At 40.4% G+C, this 20,591-nt stretch overlaps 2 protein-coding genes across 8 annotated transcripts in view; one reads left to right on the forward strand and one right to left on the reverse strand.

Annotated features, from left to right (window-relative positions):
* The window catches only part of CRH (corticotropin releasing hormone), a 324,530-nt gene extending 314,389 nt beyond the window's left edge, over positions 1-10,141 (forward strand). For all 5 annotated transcript variants that reach the window (XM_049633316.1, XM_049633317.1, XM_049633320.1 and 2 more), the window contains 2 exons: positions 7,539-7,843; positions 8,614-10,141. In XM_049633316.1, coding sequence (XP_049489273.1) covers positions 8,628-9,224 — 597 coding nt within the window. In that variant the 5' untranslated portion in view covers positions 7,539-7,843; positions 8,614-8,627 and the 3' untranslated portion in view covers positions 9,225-10,141. The remainder of the gene's footprint in view (positions 1-7,538; positions 7,844-8,613) is intronic.
* Positions 10,142-20,591, reverse strand: part of TRIM55 (tripartite motif containing 55) — a 44,255-nt gene continuing 33,805 nt past the window's right edge. For 2 of the 3 annotated variants that reach the window (XM_049633327.1, XM_049633325.1), the window contains one exon: positions 10,142-11,643. In XM_049633327.1, the coding sequence (XP_049489284.1) occupies positions 11,521-11,643 (123 nt within the window). In that variant the 3' untranslated portion in view covers positions 10,142-11,520. The remainder of the gene's footprint in view (positions 11,644-20,591) is intronic. The other variant, XM_049633326.1, reaches the window with a different exon arrangement.

Genomic DNA, 20,591 nt, shown 5'->3' on the forward strand with positions numbered 1-20,591 from the left:
TGAGGAAGAAGGTAAGGAAGCTATTGCAGAGGCACACAAAGGAACAGGCAGCTGAGGAAGGATCCCACCTACAGAACCAAGGAGGGGCTCAGGACTTAGAAATTCCAAGTATCACCAAAGGCAAGAAGGAGAAAAGGGGTCAAAATAGGGAGGATACTTGAAGGTCTATATTTGGAAGATCAAGCCCTCTAGCAACATTTCTCATCCCTTGTGGAGAATGTTGAACATTCAAACATCTACCTGTTAGGCAAAAAGAAAAGAAACATTTGCAAAGTATGTTATTATTGGCCAAATTGCATCCCCCCAACATTCCTATCTTAAAGTCCTAACCCCCAGTACCTCAGAATGTGACTGTATTTGGAGATAGGGCCTTTAAAGAGGTACTTAAGGTAAAATGAGGTTGTATGGGGTCCAGTATGACCCCAGTCCTTATAAGAAGATGAGATTAAGAGAGACGTGCACAGAGGAAAGACCATGCGAAGGCACAGGGAGAAGACTGCCATCTGCAAGACAAGGAAATGAGCCTCAGAAGAAATTGACCCTCCAGAGACATGAGAAAATACATTTTTGTTTGTTTCAACCACCCAGTCTGTGGCACTTCATGTTGGCAACTCTAACAGACTAATACATGTATTTTCCTTAACTGAAATTGAATAGCTCCAGATAAAAGTTCTCTGTAATTTGACACTGGTGGGTGACTGTTTCACTATCTGATCACCCTAAGAGGTAGGCTGCTTGGTGACAAGATCCTTGTTCTTCACAGAGAGTTCCTAGTAAGCTTTGTATCAAAATTGTTTTAAATTTAATGTTTATTTTTGAGAGAAAGAGAGAAATAGAGCATGAGTAGGGAAGGGGCAGAAAAAGAGGGAGACACAAAACCCGAAGCAGGCTCCAGGCTGTCAACACAGAGCCCATTGGGGGGCTTGAACTCACAAGCTGTGAGATCACGATCTGAGCCAATATCGGTGCTCAACTGACTGAGCGATCCAGACACCCCTTAAAAATCTTTTTAAATGTTTATGTATTATTTTTGAGAGAGAGAGAGAGAGACAGAGCATGAGCAGGGGAGGGGCAGAGAGAGAGGGAAACACAGAATCCGAAGCAGATTTCAGGCTCTGAGTTGTCAGCACAGAGCCCAGTGGGGGGCTTGAACTCATAAGCTGTGAGATCATGACCTGAGCCGAAGTTGGTCGCTCAACTGACTGAGCCATCCAGGCGTCCCTGTATCACCAAATTCTTAAATAAGAGATCACCACCATTTATACATAGTTTACCTTAAGAGATTTAAGGATAGTCTCCAACATAAAATAGAGAAACCAAGAAAATACATTTTTAAAAATGACCATGGATGGAACAGATAATTCAGGGAAAGAAGGTTAATGTTTCCTACTTAATACTCTTAAAGAAATTTGAGAAACAGTTAAATTATAAAGCAAAAATAAGAGCTATGAACAAAGGATGGAGAAAGAATAAAAAGCCCGAAAGTTGAATATATGTTGTAAAATAAATTTAATTGAAGAACCATAGGATATTTAAGGCCCTCCCAGAAAGTAGAACACAAAAGAAAGAGCCCTAAAAGGAGAGAATATAATAAACATAGAGGGCCAGCAGAGGGGGAACATCTTATAATAGAAGTCCCAGAAAGAGGGGTGCCTGGGTGGCTCAGTCGGTTGAGCGTCTGACTTAGGCTCAGGTCATGATATTGCAGTTGGTGGGTTTGAGCCCTGGGTTGGACTCTGTGCTGGCAGCTCAGAGCCTGGAGCCTGTTTCAGATTCTGTCTCCATCTCTCTGCCTCTCCCCTGCTCGTGTTCTGTCTCTCTGTCTCTCTGCCTCTGTCTCTCTGCCTCTGTCTCTCTGTCTGTCTCTCTCTCAAAAAAAAAAAAAAAAAAATGAAGTCCCAGAAAGAAAGAGCAGAAAGTGGAGGAAATTATCATAGAAGTTAGTAATGCAAGAAATTTTCCTACACTTGAAGAGCAAGAATCTCCAAATTAAAATGGATAAGTAAAGAAAGACCCAATAACATTATGAAATTTCAGAACATCAATGACAAAGACAAAATACTAAAGTCTTCAAGTGAGAATGAGAGAGGGAAAAGGGTCCTATAAAGAAATGAGAATCAGAATGACATTGGATTTCTCATCAGCAACATTGGATGATAAAACACAGGGAACAGATTTGTCATGATTGAGAATCTAAAAGAAAAATGGGAACAAAATTAAGTCAGTAATTCTAGGAAATTCTAGTAATTCTAGGAAAAATCAGACTGAATATTAAAAAAAAAGGTGATTTGGTATTATAAAACAAAGGCAAGGAAATGTAATCAAAGTCTATGACTTTTTTATTCAGTGAACAATTTTTACACAGTCAATAATTACAAACTGTATTGCTTTTTAACTTTTGGATCAATCTATAGTAAAAATACAGAAGACTTAATGATTATAAAAGTGTTAACATGGACAATCTAGAAGTGAGACAAGTATTAACATGGACAATCTACAGATGAGAAAGCCTGGTAGATCAAGGTGCAGAAAGCTATGTGAAAAGCTGAAGTGATACTAATATTCTCATTTACAGTCTGGAGGGTTAAGAGATGTTGTTTATATTTGAAGTATCGGGAAATGATTCTGTAGATGTAGTTAAAGGTACAAGGGTCAGATGTAGATGAAAAATTAAAAAGCAGGTCATTAGGATGGTGATCTACAATGACGAATGAATAGAAATTGTGGTACATCTCCTTGTAGTCAATAAAATGGATATCATTTAGATACAGAAACATGTCTGAGATCTTTTAAATGAAAAAAATAAACTATAAAATTTTAGTTACAAAATGTTCATCTAGTTATTTCTTGATGATAGGCTTATAGGTCATTTTCTTTACATTCATTCAACAAGTTTTCTATATAGTTCATCCATTTAGAAGGTTTATTGGTTATCTGCTATATGTTTCAGTACTATGCTAGGGGCTGGGAGTAATGAATATGGAAGTTTATAATACTCAAGTCTCTGCCACACAGCTTATAGTCCAGCAAGAAAGATACATATTGTACAAGTAACGATTTGAAAACGTGAGCTTTATGGTGCACCTGGGTGCCTCAGTTGGTTAAGTGACTGAATTAAGCTCAGGTCATGATCTCATGTTTCATGAGTTCGAGTCCCACGTCGGGGTCTGTGCTAACAGCTCAGAGCCTGGAGCCTGCTTCATATTCTGTGTCTCCCTCTCTCTCTCTGCCCCTCCCCCTCTTGTGCTCTCTCTCTTTCTCAAAAATAAATAAAAAAATAAAATAAAATGTGAGCTTTATGGATGGAAGACAATCATGATGTTAGGAGAGCATTGAGCACAAGTCCTAAACCTAATCTAGGAACATGAAAAAGATTGCTTCAACCAACTTCTTTTAAGTTTTAAATGAGAGAGATTTGTTTTGTTTTTGTTTTTTTTTTTAAAAGCAGAGATTCAAAGATAGGAACATATTGTTATCTCAGTTACATAAATGTATGTGCTCAGGAAAAATTCTCAAGGGAAACAGTAAAACATTAACTGAGATTATATTTAGATTCTGGAATCTGAGGAATTTTGTATTCTTCTTTATACTTTTATGATTTTTTCCAAGTTTTCTGCTAAGTGGATGAATGGCTTTGATAATAAAAGTTATTGTTACTGGTGAGGCAGTTACATATTTGTGCTTGGAGATCCGTTCCCTAGTACTGCCTATGGAAGCCGAAGGCAGTTACTAATCTATCTGAAGCACAATTACAAACAGTTGCCAAAACATCTGTCTACCTTAGGCATTTCTAAAGGCTGTCACTGGAGATGGTAGATTCGTTTCAACAAATTTTCCAGTTAGCAAACTTAGAGACTTTGTTTGCATTTTGCTAATAGAAGCACATATCGGGATACTCCTCAAAAGTGCAAGGAGATGCAGATGACAGGAATAAGCCAAGCAGTGACCTATTATTTCTGATACTTCTTTGTTTATTGGGCTACTGTGTCATGCCTCTAAAAATTTAACTATACCCTATAGTATGTTTTTATTGAAAAAACGTGGTTTAAAATGTAAAGTAATCCTTGTTTTTATGCCCATGTTCCTTGGGTTGTGTTTCTGGGTTCTAAAAGCATTTAGATTAGTTTTCCGTGACTACTTTCAAGAAGTTATTCCTACATGTAAAATCAAATCTGTCAGTGGTAATTTTTATGGACTTGGACATTAAGTGTACTGCACGTATACGTCCTTTGCCTTACATTATGTCTTCAGTTGCACATGTATATCATTACTTTGAGAACCACATAACTATATTTTATCCAAAGATCTTTTTTCTCCAACATGAACTAAGGTGGAAAATCAAATTAATGTATCTTAAGTTGGCAATATATATAAAAACCTCATGTTATAACTACAAGATTCATCTGAAAGGTAAATTGCAGTGTGTGCACCCAGAGATTTAAAATCAGGTTCCAGGGGCGCCTGGGTGGCTCAGTCGGTTAAGTGGCCAACTTTGGCTTGGGTCGTGATCTCGCGGTCCGTGAGTTCAAGCCCCGTGTCAGGCTCTGTGCTGATAGCTGGGAACCTGGAGCCTGCTTCTGTTTCTGTGTCTCCCTCTCTCTCTGCCCCTCCCCCATTCGCGCTCTGTCTCTCTCTGCCTTTCAGGGATGAATAAATGTTAAAAAAAAATAAAAATAAATAAAAATAAAAATAAAATCATGTTCCAGGTTAGGGCGCCTGGGTGGCTCAGTCGGTTGAGTGACTAACTTTGGCTCAGGTCATGATCTCACGGTTTGTGAGTTTGAGCCCCGAGTCGGGCTCTGTGCTGACAGCTCAGAGCCTGGAGCCTGCTTCAGATTCTGTGTCTCCTTCTCTCTCTGCCCCTCCGCCACTCATGCTCTGTCTCTCTCTGTCTCAGAAATAAATAAACATTAAAAAAATTTTAATATAAAATCACGTTCCAGGGGCATCAGCACTTACAGAAAACCTCCTGTGTTCTCATTCCTTAGGAGATTTATTAATATAAGGAAAGGGTAGGAATGGTGTATAAATGCGTCACTTTATCTAACTTCATCTTCTTACTTCTGTTTGTTTATGTGTCTCTGCTAGAAAGGGGGGGTCGGGTTTCCAAAGGGTATTGTTATATTATGGAAATAGTACAGTCTGCTAGTCCAAAGAACTGGGTTCTGATTCTGACTTTACCATTAACCAGTTAAGTCACTTAACTTCTCTGGTTCTCATTTAAACAAATGATCTCTCTTAAAAACTGAGAATAAACTGAGGGTTGATGGGGGGTGGGAGGGAGGGGAAAGCGGGTGATGGGCATTGAGGAGGGCACCTGTTGGGATGAGCACTGGGTGTTGTATGGAAACCAATTTGACAATAAATTTCATATTAAAAAAATAAAAGATTTAAAAAGGAAAATAAACCAAATGATCTCTTCAAGTCATTTCTAATGTAAATGTTCAGTGATTTGATGAGATCTAACTTTTGGATAAATTGTGGAGAGTAAAGGCTACTGTGCACAGTTCCTACTCCTCTGGGATCCAGGCCTTTTGTCGTCACCCCTATTCAGAGCCACTTTGTCCTCTACCAACTACCTACTTCAGGAAAATCTCACAGCAAGGATTCAACAGTGTTGAGGGGGCTATAATAAAACAACATCCTCCATATGGCCCAAAGGAGAGAGGTCTTAAGGGGTATGGGTTTAGAGTCCAAAACATGTGTCTTCTCTGGAGGGAGCTCTCAGGCCTCCCCAGCTAAATTCATGCTCTTATCCTTTTCCTAGTTCTTCTGAATCCATTTACCTGAACAATTTCTTCCAAATCTACTTTCAACTCCAGATTGATATCTAAGCTGATTCTGCCAATGGGGACAGTGAAGGGGTCATAAAGGAAAGTAAGCAAAAAAGTCAATATCCATTCAAAGGGGGGGAAAGCCCACAATAACAAAAACCAAGGTTCTGTATGCCCCCTACCAACTTAAAACACTGCTTTCCTATAGAAGCTCAACCATTTTCTATAATTCTGATTTTCTTTTAGCAATCTGCATCCTTCCTAGAAGACACGTTTTTTTGTTCTCTTATGTACATTCCATATAAAAGTACATTCCATAGCACAATGAGCAACTATGGGCTGAATTCTCTGGAAACTGCCATCATTTCTCTTTCTACCTTCCTTTTGTTTCTAAGAGCAGTTGTGAATTAGTATAGACCCAAAATAGGAGTTGAAATATGTATTGCATCATTTGTCATGTAGCTACAAAGGAAGCAGCAGAGCTAACCAGAAATGAGCAATGGGAGATTTCTGATAAACAGCTCTGATGGTTATCTATAAGCTGAATTAAATCATAGACTCCAGAGTTTGGAATTGCATTTTGAATGGCAAAATTAGAGGTAATTGCCTCCCACTTATATGATAGTGTCAATTTAATGTGGAATTTGAGTATGGTTTTACAGACTTATTCCATTTTGTGTTAGTGCAGAGAACATTTATTTACTTATCAGGCTTCCATGGAGCATGTTTAAATTTGGAAGAAGAAATGATTAAAAACAAACAAACAAACAAATACCTGGGTGTCCTGATATGGATACCATAATGGATGTTGATAGTATTTAGAAGTAAAATGAATGAGATTACCTTTTTACAGAGTCAGTATTCATCAGTGAAAATATGCAAATGATGAATTCAGCGTTGTTATCAGGCAGTTTACGCCTCTCCCAATATAGAACAGGAAGTTAGAATGGATTCTTCTCTCATTGGGTTTTCATCAAGTAGACCAAATGAAGATTGTGTAACTCATGCACCTTTGGCTTGTCCTTTCTCTCTAATTTGGGAACAGAAAAATCAACAATTAATTTTGGATTCTGACAGAGACAAAGGAGGAGCAGTGAGGTTCTGGGGGAATTTAAAATCTTGCTGCATCCCCAGCTGACCCTGGTTTGGGCCCCTTCATCATGGAAGCAGCTCCTGCCAATCATTTAAAAGACTTGAGTCTTGTTTCAAGAGACTTATTGGTCTTGCTTCTGCAGACTCACAATTCCTTTATTTACTCTTGGGAAGAAAACGCAGGTAGAAGCTTAAAAGCTGGATGTCCCTGCACTTCCATCTCCTTGTTCATCATCCTTAACCAGGCAGAAAGGTGATGGGACAGTTTGTCTCTAGCAAAAGGATATGTTTAGATGCTGAGGTGTTTCCAGAGACAACTGGTCAAAGAAGTCAGGGGGAGAGAAAAAAGTGGGATCCAGATCCCCTGTAACTGCTTGCTGCTTTCCCCACAGGACTCTGCATTGATAGACCTCCTGTCCCATACTCTTCCCTTCCCCTCTCATTCGATGTCTCTTTTCTGACCCTAAATTTCACCTTTCATAGTAAGAGGTCAGTATGTTTTCATACTTGGGAAATCTCATTCAAGAATTTTTGTCAATGGACAAGTCATAAGAAGCCCTTCCATTTTAGGGCTCGTTGACGTCACCAAGGAGGCGATAAATATCTGTTGATATAATTGGATGTGAGATTCAGTGTTGAGATAGCAAAACTCTGCCCCTCGTTCTCTGGCAGGGCCCTATGATTTATGCAGGAGCAGAGGCAGCACGCAATCGAGCTGTCAAGAGAGCGTCAGCTTATTAGGCAAATGCTGCGTGGTTTCTGAAGAGGGTCGACGCTATAAAATCCCACTCCAGGCTCTGGTGTGGAGAAACTCAGAGCCCAAATCGGGTGAGAGACTGGAGAGAAGGAGAAGAGAAGATTCTTAAAGAGAGTGAAGACAGAAAGGAGAAGAGAAGAAAACCCTTGAAAAAGCCCCGGAGACTTTCCTCTGCAGAGAGGCGGCAGCGCCCCACTCACCTGCAGAAGCACCTCAGAAGGTAGGGAGCGCCTAGACGGAAATGTGCCTCCAACTTTGCATTCCCTGGGCTGCCACGGTGTGCGAGGCCGAGCCAGGTGTCCCGGTGGGGCCGAATGTTGAGTGTGTGCATGTATTTGCTGACTGTGCCTCAAGATTCTGATAGTAACTGGGATGTGTCAAAAGCAAAGTTAGACGGTTGCTAATCGTTTTTCAAACTGCCAGTTACTCGTCACTGGCGGTGTAGACGAGCCCCCACCTCCCCCGCCATCGATCCCGACCCCTGAGAGAAGGACTTCAGGGCTAGGATAGAGAAAGAGGAGAAGGAGGAGGAGGAGGAGGAGGAGGAGGAGGAGGTAGTTCTCATTTGGGAGGACAATGCTGAAACATCCGGAAGGCGGGCGGGTATTTACAGCGGGTGAGATATGAAATTTGTAGATCTTCTCGAGAGCTCAGGGAATCAGTTTTGGGCATCGTTAGAAAGGGGACTCAGAGACCCTTCGAGGGTCTCAGAAGGAGAAGGGTCGCTCCAGCCTGGCGTGGGGCTGAGTTTTGGTGCTGAGCCTTGTAGGCGTCCCCTTTCCTGCCCCGCCCCGCCCCCCAACTCTAGAAGTCCCAGTTCGGGCGCTTCAGCACCGCGGACAGTGCCTGCCCGAACGCCTAAGGCAGGTCTACGGGTGTCAGCGTAGGAAGACCCCCAAGCGCACCTTCCGTTTGAGCTAAACTCTGACCAACTCTTTCTTTCTCTCTTCCCTTCTCTCATTCCGCTCTCCGCCCACCTCTGTGCCGCAGCGAGCGCCCCTAACATGCGGCTGCCGCTTCTCTTGTCCGCGGGCGTCCTGCTGGTGGCTTTCCTGCCCTGCCCGCCATGCAGGGCCCTCCTCAGCCGGGGACCCATCCCGGGCGCCCGGCAGGCCCCTCAGCAGCCCCAGCCCCTGGATTTCTCCCAGCTGCCGCCGCAGCCCCAGAAGCCCCAACAGCCACAGGCTCGGCCCATCCTGCTCCGCATGGGAGAGGAATATTTCCTCCGCCTGGGTAACCTCAACAAGAGCCCCGCTGCTCCCCTCTTGCCCGCCTCTTCACCTGTCTCTGGCGGCAGCAGCAGCCGCCTTTCACCGGACGAAGCGGCCGCCAACTTTTTCCGAGCGTTGCTGCAGCAGCTGCCGCTGCCCCGGCGCCCGCTCCCGCTCGACAGCCCCGCAGGTCCGGCTGAGCACGAAGCCGAGAACGCCCTCGGCAGCCGCCAGGAGACACTCGAGAGGCAGAGGCGATCCGACGAACCTCCCATCTCGCTGGATCTCACCTTCCACCTCCTCCGACAAGTCTTGGAAATGGCCAGGGCTGAGCAGTTAGCGCAGCAAGCTCACAGCAACAGGAAACTGATGGAGATTATTGGGAAATAAAACTGTGCGTTTGGCCGAAAGGATGCAGTATTTAGCACGCAAAAAAATAATTAAAAAAATCAAATACAGTATTCTGTACCATAGCGTTGCTCTGATACCATTTATTTTTTTTTATAGCTTGAAGCCTAGACGATGTATAGCAAGAGAGTCTATACTCCTTAATTAGCATGCACAAAGTGTATTCACACACAGTAACAGCAGCAAAATGTTATTTGTATTGTCTACTTTTAGTTTCCATTTCCAGGTGTCTTTAATGGTGTTTAGAAAGTACGGACCCAGAATGAAATGTTTTGAAGCAGGCAGAAGTCACTCAATTTATTTTGTTGTGGTCTGAGCCAAAGAGAGTGTCATTCTCTTGGATAGGTGAAACAAAATCTGTAAGCTCTTTGAATCAACCTTTCCTTGTAAACGTTTCAGTAATAAAAACATCTTACCAATCATTGGTCAATTTGGTTGTGTAAGAGAATGTCGAATATTTATATTTTTAATAAAAGCTGCAAAGGTAATCATGACTTTATTTTTCCTTTTCAGTATTCATAGGAGTAAAACTTCCAGCCCCTGGCTTCCTTCGACCTGATAGCAGCACAAGAAGTGCTGAAAACTCTTTGCATTAATTTCCTACTAAAAATACAAACATATGTCAAGTGGCTTACACAGATAGTGCAGTCGCCTTGGACTCATCTGTGTACCTCAGGTTACTCCTCTGAGGTTAAGTTAAATGATTTGGGAAGTTGCTTCCAGCTCTAAGACTTGGTAGTTCTATGAATGGTAGATCAATTCATAATAGAAATAACATTTAACCCTGATTAACTATAAGATGTTAAATAATTGGAAAGGGCAGGGAAGGAGGAAAGGAAAAGAGAAATGTTGAGGCAGGGCATTCCTCCAAACTCTAGGGCCAACATGCTGTCTTTTTTTTTTTTTTTTTTTGTATGAGAAAGTCTCACTTTATGAAGCTACTACATTAGCACCATAAAATATACTTCTATGCTATTTGCCAGTGCCTACTTCTAATAGGAGAAACTCAATAGTTTCTACACTTAAATATAATGCTGTGAAATGGCACTTGGGAAACTTTTTATATAAAAAGTATTTTGACTTTAATAACTTCACAAGTGCGCTTCTCATTTATGTCTATACCAATCTTAGTTTAATTCTTAAGGATACAAATTATCTCTAGCATTTCTAAAATGGAACAGGTGCAGCCAACTAGTTTTATAATGCATTTATCTTTGGTAGTTGAGTTACAACTTACAGAAATTCAATTGAATGTTTAATACTTCAAAATTAATTTGGATGTCTGTAGATGCTTCTTCCCGTGGGACCCCTTAAATACACTTGACTGATGTATTAATAAGATAACATGAAACACTGAATAAGTCATTATAAGACTAAGTTGTTAAAAACAGCATTTATTTAAGAGTTCATACAGAATAAAGTTATACTTATGTTTTGAAAGAGGCATCGTGGTGGGACAAATAAAGCATGATTTAAATATACATGTATTTTATATGTGTATTGTATGTGTACATATATTTAAATACATGCAGTTATTCTATAGTTCACCAGGTTGGTGCCTCAGTAGATACATAAGGAAAGTAGACAATTGCTGATGGAAATTCTTTTTCAATTTAATTGCTTGATATCTGCACATCTAACTAAGATTAGAAAAATGTCACAAGAAATGTCCCAGGCCTTCAGCCTTCTGGACTATGGAAATATCACCAGAGTTAAAGAACATTTCTGGATATATGAGTGACATCTGTTATGGAAATGAGGAAACCTTTGTAAAATGTTTCATATCTTTGGTCAATGATTTACCTTTTGTCCATATATTGATAAATCAGTCACTTCTGAATTAACACTGAATTTCACTGACCAACTGCACGGTTAAAGAAGAAAGAATAAGAGCTACTATGATATAATAACAAAAGCCAATGCCTATTAGAGACAAGAGTGTAGTGTATACTTTTTCAACACTTGCCACTTGTTACAGACACACGCACACATATCACACCTACATACTCTTTATAGTGTTTCCCACACAATAAAAGATTTTCATAAGGTCAAGTTTCTTTTTTCCAATGCTTTCAGCAACTATGTTTTTCAAAATTGTTTTCCCTCTGGAAAGTCATCTGGAATTAAAGGGGTTTTTGTTTTGTTTTGGTTTGGTTTTTTGCAGAAATCCTGTTCAGAGGTCCCTTTCATCACCTGCATTGTATTAATTTCATCTAGGTTCCCTGCTGCCGGTGTGCATCTCAGCCAGGCAGACAGAGGGCAACAGTTGGAATGAACATCATTCATTCAGGGAGTTCAACCAGGAAAAGGAGAAGACGTGGCGAGCTGGCTCAGAATCAGCTCCATTCCCACTCCCCGAAGCTGCAGCCTGTACCTGGAGGGGAGGGTCCTCAAATCCAGTCTGCAATAGAAGAAAATCTGAATCAGAGGAAGAAGAGCCTAGTCCTTTTGGGTTCGTCCAGTCACTTTTCTACTTAGGAGAAAGGATAATAATAATAATTATTATATAGGACATAATTATTATTAGGGATAGAAAGCAAGCTCAGGCCCTCTTGGCTATGGCCAAGAGTCCTGAAAGTAATTCACGCTCATGATCCAAAAAGGGGCAGCAATAATGCATGCAGTGGAGGGAAATTCTTTTTTTTTTTTTTAAAGTCCACTTAATACATAATTTACTGAGGTAAAAGTGGCATTGAACTAATAGGAATTTGGATTTAGAAATGTCTGCAGCATACAACATGATGGCTATAGTTAACACTGCTGTATGACATATTTGAAAGTTGTTAAGAGAGTAGATCCTAAGAGTTCTCCTCACAAGGGAAAAAAAAACACAAAGGAAAAAAACATTTTTTTTCTTTTTGGCACCTCTATGAGATGATGGATGTTAACTAAACTTTTGGTGGTAATCATTTCATAATATATGTAAGTCAAATTATTTATACTGTAAATTTATACAGTGCTGTATATTACATATGTAAATAGTATAATTTTTGCAATGCTGCAGACTTAGTTTTGAGCAAATCATGAATGAAAGGACTTTTTTCTCTAGGTAATAAAATCTAATAACATAAAATTTTATTTTTTATATAGCCATCTCTTTAAAAGGTACCTATCTTTTATAGATACCAGACAGATACAGCTGTGATTTTTGAAGTAATTGATCAATCTAACCGTGTAGGTGAAATTTATTTCTGTTGTTTTGAGCTTAAAAAATAACAATGAAATGGGGAACAATTATAAAGCAGTCTTGCTGAAATGCAATATGATGTATAAACTCAAACTCTGTACGTTTAAAAGTACTCTGACAAACACAGTTCTTCCTAGAACTACTGAAGATGGGCTAATATATTCTGATGACTTCACTGGTAAAATTATCCCACTGGGTTAGAATGCCACTGATTTCAAAGCAATGAGGTAGGCACATGCATTCAACTCCGAAGCCCTGAGTGATTTTATGAAGCTGCTACATGAATGGACACTAGCTGGCATGACAAAGCAGAACTTAGGTAAGTATAGTGTTTTGTTGCCATTAAAATAGTTTTGAGTGAAAAATGAGTACTTTTCCTACACCTTCTCAGATTTTACCCTAAATATAAGTTTGGGGGTAATGTTTCAAGTTTAATAAATTTGTCCCAGGTCCTTGAGATTATCCTTCCCACTGCCATGTTGTTCCTCAATAGAAAGTTTCAAAGGGCCGGGGTGCCTGGGTGGCTCAGTCAGTTAAGTGTCCAACTTTGGCTCAGGTCAGGATCTCAAGGTTCCTGAGTTCAAGCTCCACATGGGACTCTGTGCTATTAGTACAGAGCCTGCTTCAGATCCTCTGTCCTCCCCTCCCCCCCACTCTCTGTCCTTTCCCTGCTCTCTCTCTCTCTCAAAAATAAATAAACATTTTTTTTAAAAAAAGAAAGTTTAAAAGGGCCATGAAATCATATTAGATACAGTAGAATAAAACTTATGCATGTAGTTTTCCATGAAGGAATAGGTGACACGTCAAATGAAATTGGACTATTGAACAAAGGCTGCTATTATGTTATTAGATTCTGTTGGTAATAGGTTAGATACCTCAGTGTCCTTCAACTTGATGTGGAAAAAACAACATCCAGACAGAATTCTGTGCCTATTTACGTACCTCAAACTCTTCTCTTCCCTACCGTAGTCACCTTACTCTAATCCTAAAAACAAAAAGCCCATACCAAACTAAAACAAAACCAACAAAAAACAACAACAACAACAACAAAAACCCAAACCAAATGATCTGGGCATATCAATTGTTCTGTAAAAGATCAGATGATTTCTAAGCATCCTTTAGGTGTGAATACTGAATTTTGCCTAAACAGACCATCAGTGTTCATGTTGTAGCCTCTTCCTTGAAAGCAATCCTGAATCTAGAGGAATCTTCCATGACAGCTGTTCTGAAATATCTAAAGGGCAAAACTAGTTGGGTAAGGTATTTTCTGTAGAGGGATATAATCTTTGCAAAACTTCTGGTAGCTAACAAACCATTTGGTACTGCTTTGGGATTTGTATGTATTTTTATACTTTTCTGTACTTGAGATTAAAATCTATCTTCCATTTAAACCGTTCTAGCTGTTACTACCTAACAACCTTCAAAACTTGGTACCACATAGTTTGGTTTGTTGCTTTTACATCCCCATGTTTTCATGCAGTTAGTAGATTTTCCTCTAAACAATATGGACAGATGATACCTATCAGAGAAGAAAGGCCAGTGTCAGAGTGGGTGCCAAAAGCAGAGACTTATCCTGAGTATTTTTAGATGATTATACCATCCCCTCGGTCTTGTTTATGTAAACTTGAGGACCCACCAACCATCTCAGCAAAGTTCTGTGCCAAGAGGTTTAGCCTGGTTTTGATTCCCAGACTAACCACTTCCTAGCTGTATGATTTGGACAAGTCAGTCAACCTCTCTAAGCCTTTAGTGTTTTCTTTTGTAAAACAGAAATGAGACCCTATCTCACAAGGCTGTCGTAAGTACTGAATAAATAAATACACCCAAAGCACTTTGTACATACCTCACTTACATTAAGTGCTTTAAAAATGTGTTTCCTTCCTTCCTTCCTTACTCCCCCCCCCCCTTTCTTTCTTCCTTCCTCTCATCCTCCCTCCCTCCCTCCTTTCTTCCTTTTTTCTTACATTAGTAGAGCCTCCTCTACCATGCAGAATTGCCTGGGACTTCTTATGAGGAACTATACACAGCAGTAGTGACCCTCAGTAAGGAAAGACAATTATATTTGCAATGCTCATCTTTTCAGAATTGGATATTATTTATAGGATTTAATTCCTGTGGCATATTGTAATCATGATTACCTATAACCCTGTTGTGTGTCTCCAAGTGGCCTAACACTATATATGGCTCTCTCCTAAAGGAAGAATGAATTAAGATTTAGAAACCTTCTTTCTGTAAGTACAGCCTATTAAATCATAAGCAGACGTTTTTCCTATAGCCTTCCTCAAATGTAATTGTATATGTGTATTCCTTTAAATAGTTTTCCAAATGCTGGTTCTCCTCCATACAGGAAATGCTATTTCTTAGGAATATAGATGTTCTTTGAAGCCAAACAAAGGACAGAAAATGACAAGCACTGAACTTCCCTCTGCTTTTGAGCATGTCCTGCACTTCAGTTTACTTTGAGATGTATAAAAAGATGAAGAAATGATTATTAGTCTTATATTATTTCTAAATATTACACATTTTCCTGAGGTGACCCAACTTACAAGCATCATTTAACACTGGGCCGTATCACTATGAGTTTGATACTCATAGTTTTAGTCATAAATTTGAGAAATGAGTTTTAGTCATAAAATAAAAGCAGGAAGTGGAATAGGGAGGCAGCATTTTCCCCTGTCTCAACCATGAAATGCAATTTAGTCAAGATCCACAAAAGACTATAGAAGGGAGTGGCATACCTTTGCTCAGGGAAAGACTATTTTTCTTAGATGAACTTGATTAAGAATGCTGGATATTCATGAACCCAACCTACTCAGAAACAGAATCTTGATTTTTTTCCCTGTTACTACCAAATGTTTTGTGAGATAAAAAAAATTAATGTCAGATTATAGTATGAGGGTTTTACTCCATAGATGAGTAGGGTCATAGATGAGAGGTTCTTCCACCAAGAACTGCATAATGTACTGGCATCATCCCTGACAAGTTAGGTCATCTAGAATCATTTCTTGTTGATGGGGATTGAGGAACATGCATTCTGTCAGAGGTTTGCAGACATCTGTCTTTGTGCACAGGACAGTTCCAGATTATGGACAGTGTTTACTTGGTCTGAACTGTGTGGCTGAGTGGTGTTCTGACAAAAACTTCAATTAGTTGCAAACATTAAAAAATCAGGACCAAGGGTGCTTGGGTGGCTCAGCCAATTAAGCATCTGACTCTTGGTTTCAGCTCAGGTCATGATCTCACAGTTTGTGAGTTCAAGTCCCATATCGGGCCATGCACTGACAGCACAGAGCCTGCTTGGGATTCTCTCTGTTCATCTCTCTCTGTCCCTCCCCTGCTTGTTCGTTCTGTCTCTCTCTCTCTCTCTCAAAATAAATAAATAAACATTAAAAAAATCAGGAGCAAGGATGTGGAGAAATAGAAGCTCTTGTGCACCATTGGTAGGAATGTAAAATGGTACAGCTGCTGTGGAAAACAGTGTGACAGTCCCTCAAAAAATTAAACATAGGATTACCATATGATCCAGCAATTCTTCCACTTTGGGGGAATACACCCAAAAGAGTTGAAAGCAGAGACACACAGATATTTGCATACCTATGTTCATAGAAGCAATATTCACAATGGCCAAGAGATGGAAGGAAGCAACCCATGTGTTCATCAGTGGGTGAATGGATAAACAAAATGTGGCATTTGCATTTAATAGAATATTATTCAGCTTTAGAAAGGAAGGAAATTCTGACACATGGTACAACATGGATGAACCTTGAGGACATTATGCTAAGTGAAATAAGCCAGTCACAAAACAACAAATTCTTTGTGATTCCACTTACAGAATATAAGAAGTATCTAGAGTAGTCAAATTCATGAGAACAGAAAGTAGAACGGAGGTTGCCAGGGGCTGGGGGAAGGGGGGCAATGGGGAGTTGTTTTTAATGGGTACAAGAGTTTAAGTTTTGCAAGATGAAAAAATTCTGGAGATTGGTTGCATAGCAATGTGAATATACTGAACACTTGAATTGTATGCTTACAAATGGTTAGGATGGTAATTTTTATGTTATGTGAGTTTTAAATTAAAAATTAAAAAAAATAGGAGACTTCACATTAAAATCTGGATTTGCAGGTTCTCTTGACAAAGAAGAAATGTAGCAATCCAGAACCTACATGGAGAGATGAGCAGCCCTGTCCCTACAAATTGGGTATGCTCCCTCTATCTCCTGATTTCCATCATGCCCACCACTCCATTTTCCCTCCTCTGCTGCAAGGCTGGTTTCGGTGGCCATTTTTCATTTATAGTTGCTATGCTCAGAATTAAGAGGAAAGCAAACTATAGCTTGTATTTATGCTTTTATTAACATTTTTCTTTTACCTGGCTTGCTTTTTCATTAATGTTACCTTTTTGGTCTCTATGGGCACACAATCTTGTTGCTGTTAACCAAAGGGTAGGCTAGTTTTTAGTAGGAAAGTGTCAAAGAAAAGAGAGAAATGATCAATGGGGTCTTTGGCTTGATTTTTATGCTAAATGTAATGATTTTTTTTTTAAGCCAACATGCTTCTTTTGGCAAGATTCTTGACAATTAAAGCATGAAACTGCCTTTAGTGCTCAGTTGAAGCCAGATGTGTCCTTGGGCACTTAGCATAGGGATATAACTGGGTGCAGTTTCGTGAACATGCTCTTATTTTGGTGTGGGGGCAATACTAGCAGCCCCCTCTACTAAATGCATCCTGCACCACATGATTCACTGACTGAACAAAACTAAACAGATGCTTTCCTGATATTCACTCTGGCACAAGTCTGGGTAGCCACGTTTAGGAGGGAAAATATTTTTTTAGCTGGCCTAAAGTAAAAGAGTGAGCTCTTTGACCAGTAACCAATGCCCTCAGGCCTCCTCTAAGCTTCCCCAGGGGTTCCATGAGGTGCCAGCATCTGCCTTTCCCCAAATGATCATTCTCTACTCCATCCATGATCCTGATCCATTATCATTTACCTGCCTGTGTTCCAGTTCCTCAGCTTATCCAGGTGATAGTAATTTATCTGATAAACTGAATTACAGCTAAGACATTAATGGATGATGATGGCTTCATGTACACTCCTGCCACACATAGCATGGAAATGTCCATGTCTTATCCTGAGGGATAACTGTGGTGGACATGGGAGCCGCTATGCCGGTCCATTGAAATGATATTGGGGGCAGTGAGGACATTTGTGTCCAGGCCTCCACACTTGGGCTCCATTTGCTCTCTGCCACTATGAATGCCAATCACAAATTCCACCTGACAGAAGGATCTGGTTATTACTACGTGTTAAATGCCAGTCTTTCTTGGCCAATTCAAGAAGACGCTTGCACATTTATAATTAAACTCATTTGCCTTAAAGGAATGTGGATAGAAGGGGTAAAACTAGACCTGAGGCTGCTGAATGAGCAACCACCCTGTCTCTACCCTGAACCTGCTAGGCTAGGTTAGAGGCTCAAAGCCAGATGCTAGAAACAGGTGTGAATAGGATTGCTGAGGTCATGCTTAGAAACCTTATTCAGAAAGACTAAACTCAAGCACTGGCCTGCCCCCTACAAAGCATTCCTGAACCACAGGCCCTTGGATAGCTTAAGCATTATGGATTCCAGCCTGGAAAAGAGAATGCAACCAAAAGCCTGAGCCAGGCAGCAGTGTCTGAAGAATAAGTGAGGCATGGTCTGTAGTTCCCAGCTGAGGGTCTAAGCCCTGGAAGTTCTGCTGGGCAGGTCTTCCATTGTGGGCATTTCTTTCACAGGAATACAGACATTTCTGCTTCGTGATGGAGCAACTGGGATACATGAGGAAGCACAGAGCTGTGTAAATATAGCACACTCTCCATGAGTGCTAGAGGAAGAAGAAAAGAGGTTAGAAAGAAAACACCCACTGAAAAGCGTTTTGTTGTTGTTGTTGGGAGTCTGCCACTGTATACACTAAGTAAAGAAATGGGGGGAGGGAATTGATTTGGGGGCTTCATTGTCACTCACTGCTTCCTTTTTGCTGAGGTAAGACCAGAAACCAGAGTAATTTCCTCAGGCCTATGAAACAAGAAGAAATTAACCTCACTCGCTTTTTCTTAACCCAGAGTCAGATTCATGGTGTATACTGTTTGGTGTGTTTTGAAACATGGTTTAGGCATTGATGAGGTCAATGGATGGGGTGGGGAGCAGGAAGAAGCTAAAACATTGGTATCACAGCCTGGCACAAACTTAAAGCCAGCATTCTTCTCAGATATGGACCTGCCGATTATGTGTTCAATATAGAGTGTGTGTTCTCACCCTTTCTGACAGAACTGAATTACAAAGAGCTGCTGGTTAGATCATTAATTCCTGCCTTGTGTTAGATAAATAGGCCAAACAGGCTGTCTTCAAGAGCAATGGGAGGTTGATAGTATTATTATGCCCAATTTATGGACGAGAAATCTCAGGCTCAGGAAGGTTGAGGAACTTGCTCAAAGTAACTCTAATGAGAGAGCTGAGGGTTATTAATATAAATGACTACAAATCCAAAGAACAAAGCTAGCGCTGTTGAGCATGTGAGACTCAAGGGAGGGGCCAGCTCCACCCTTGGAAGTCAGACTGAGAGCCAGCAGTAGCACAGGTGCAACTAAGGGACGGGAGTGCTGTCACTGCAAGGGTCAGCCACAGTCCTGCAAGCAGTGGAGGCCTAGACACGTCCTCTCTCTGCCCCGTGAGGCTGTGCCGATGCGCCAAGAGTGGTCAATCAAAGCAGGGGAGCCCTTCGTCACACTATTTTTGCCTCAGTCATCAATCACCCCGGGTAAAGTGGGGATTCACTCACGTTTCCTAGATGCGGGCTTGGCGAACAGTATACTGCACACGCGCACTCTGTGCCATGGCTGAGGGCAGCAGATCACTGGGCCCTAAGCTCCAGCTGCTCTGTGACCTTGAGCAAGTCACTCCTCTTCTGTGGTCCTCCACTGTAAAATGCTCAAGTTTAACAATTCCTACTTTACAAGACTGTCCTGAGGTATTACTGAGAGGACCTCTGTGAAAGACTAAATGATAGAGTCATGTACACACATTGGTTACCGTCTTGCTACACGGCATTGGTTTTTCAGATGCATTAACGATGGTGGATGAATTCCCTGCTTTGTGGGTTGCACTGGGGGAAAAGACATTTTTCATGGAATCCACTGAGATATGTAAATAAAGACAGAAAAAATCCACAGGATGTACAACACTAACAAGGGTCTTAAGGTTAAATCCGAATAATAAACAGTTTTCAAACACAGGAAGCAAAACTCAACTAGCTGTGTCATAACAACTCCCCCAGAGAGCTCTCCCTGGTGCCTGCGTGACTGTTTTCATGGAATTGTGGAGCTGCAGGTACAGGTTGCCAGGGGGGATGAATTCATTACACCCCTCACAAACAATTTATATTATATTTCCCTCTTTAAAATGGATACATCCATTTTAGCTTTCTATTAAAGTAACCTTTACTAAGGATGCTATTTGATCCTGAGAAATACAGCCTACAGTTTTAGTGTAGGGTTTGTTTGGGGTTTTTTTGTCCGTCTAGAAAAGCCCCCAAATTGACAGTGATTAGAATGTCACTTTCCCAACAGGGAAAAAAAAAAAAAAAAAAAAAAAAAAAGCCAGAGAAAGAATTGCGGTTGTAGGATACAAATGAAAAAGCATTAATAATGTTTATGTAATGGTCTCTCCTATAGCTTGCTCTCTCCTATAGTTTTTTTTTTTTATGTAAAATGACTGCATTTTATTATCATAACTTCTTATAATTGCCAGGTTTATTAAGTCCTGGATAGTGTTATGGGGTAAATGTAGGCCAGTCCTGAGCACTGATTAATTTTCTATTTTTACCAAGCTTAAATTCCAGCACAGTCAGGGCGCTGGTATATCAGCGATTTGTAAGCTCGAATCTCCTAATTTGTAAAACACAAGCAGTCACTCTCAGCAGGGATTTCTGTTTGAAAATAATTTGACACCTTGAATCCCTCAATTAAATTGAGAGAACATAGTTAAATTTTCATTCATTTCAGTTTGTTTTGGAAAATTAAATAGATCATTTCAAAGAATACAGGACCTATAGTCACACTCATGGGAAATCATGTTCTTAGTCTCCTGCTTTATTTTTAAAAATGCTCTATAATACTTTGTGAGATTAATCTC

This window comes from Panthera uncia, chromosome F2 (genome assembly GCF_023721935.1).
Source record: "Panthera uncia isolate 11264 chromosome F2, Puncia_PCG_1.0, whole genome shotgun sequence".
Lineage (NCBI taxonomy): Eukaryota > Metazoa > Chordata > Mammalia > Carnivora > Felidae > Panthera > Panthera uncia.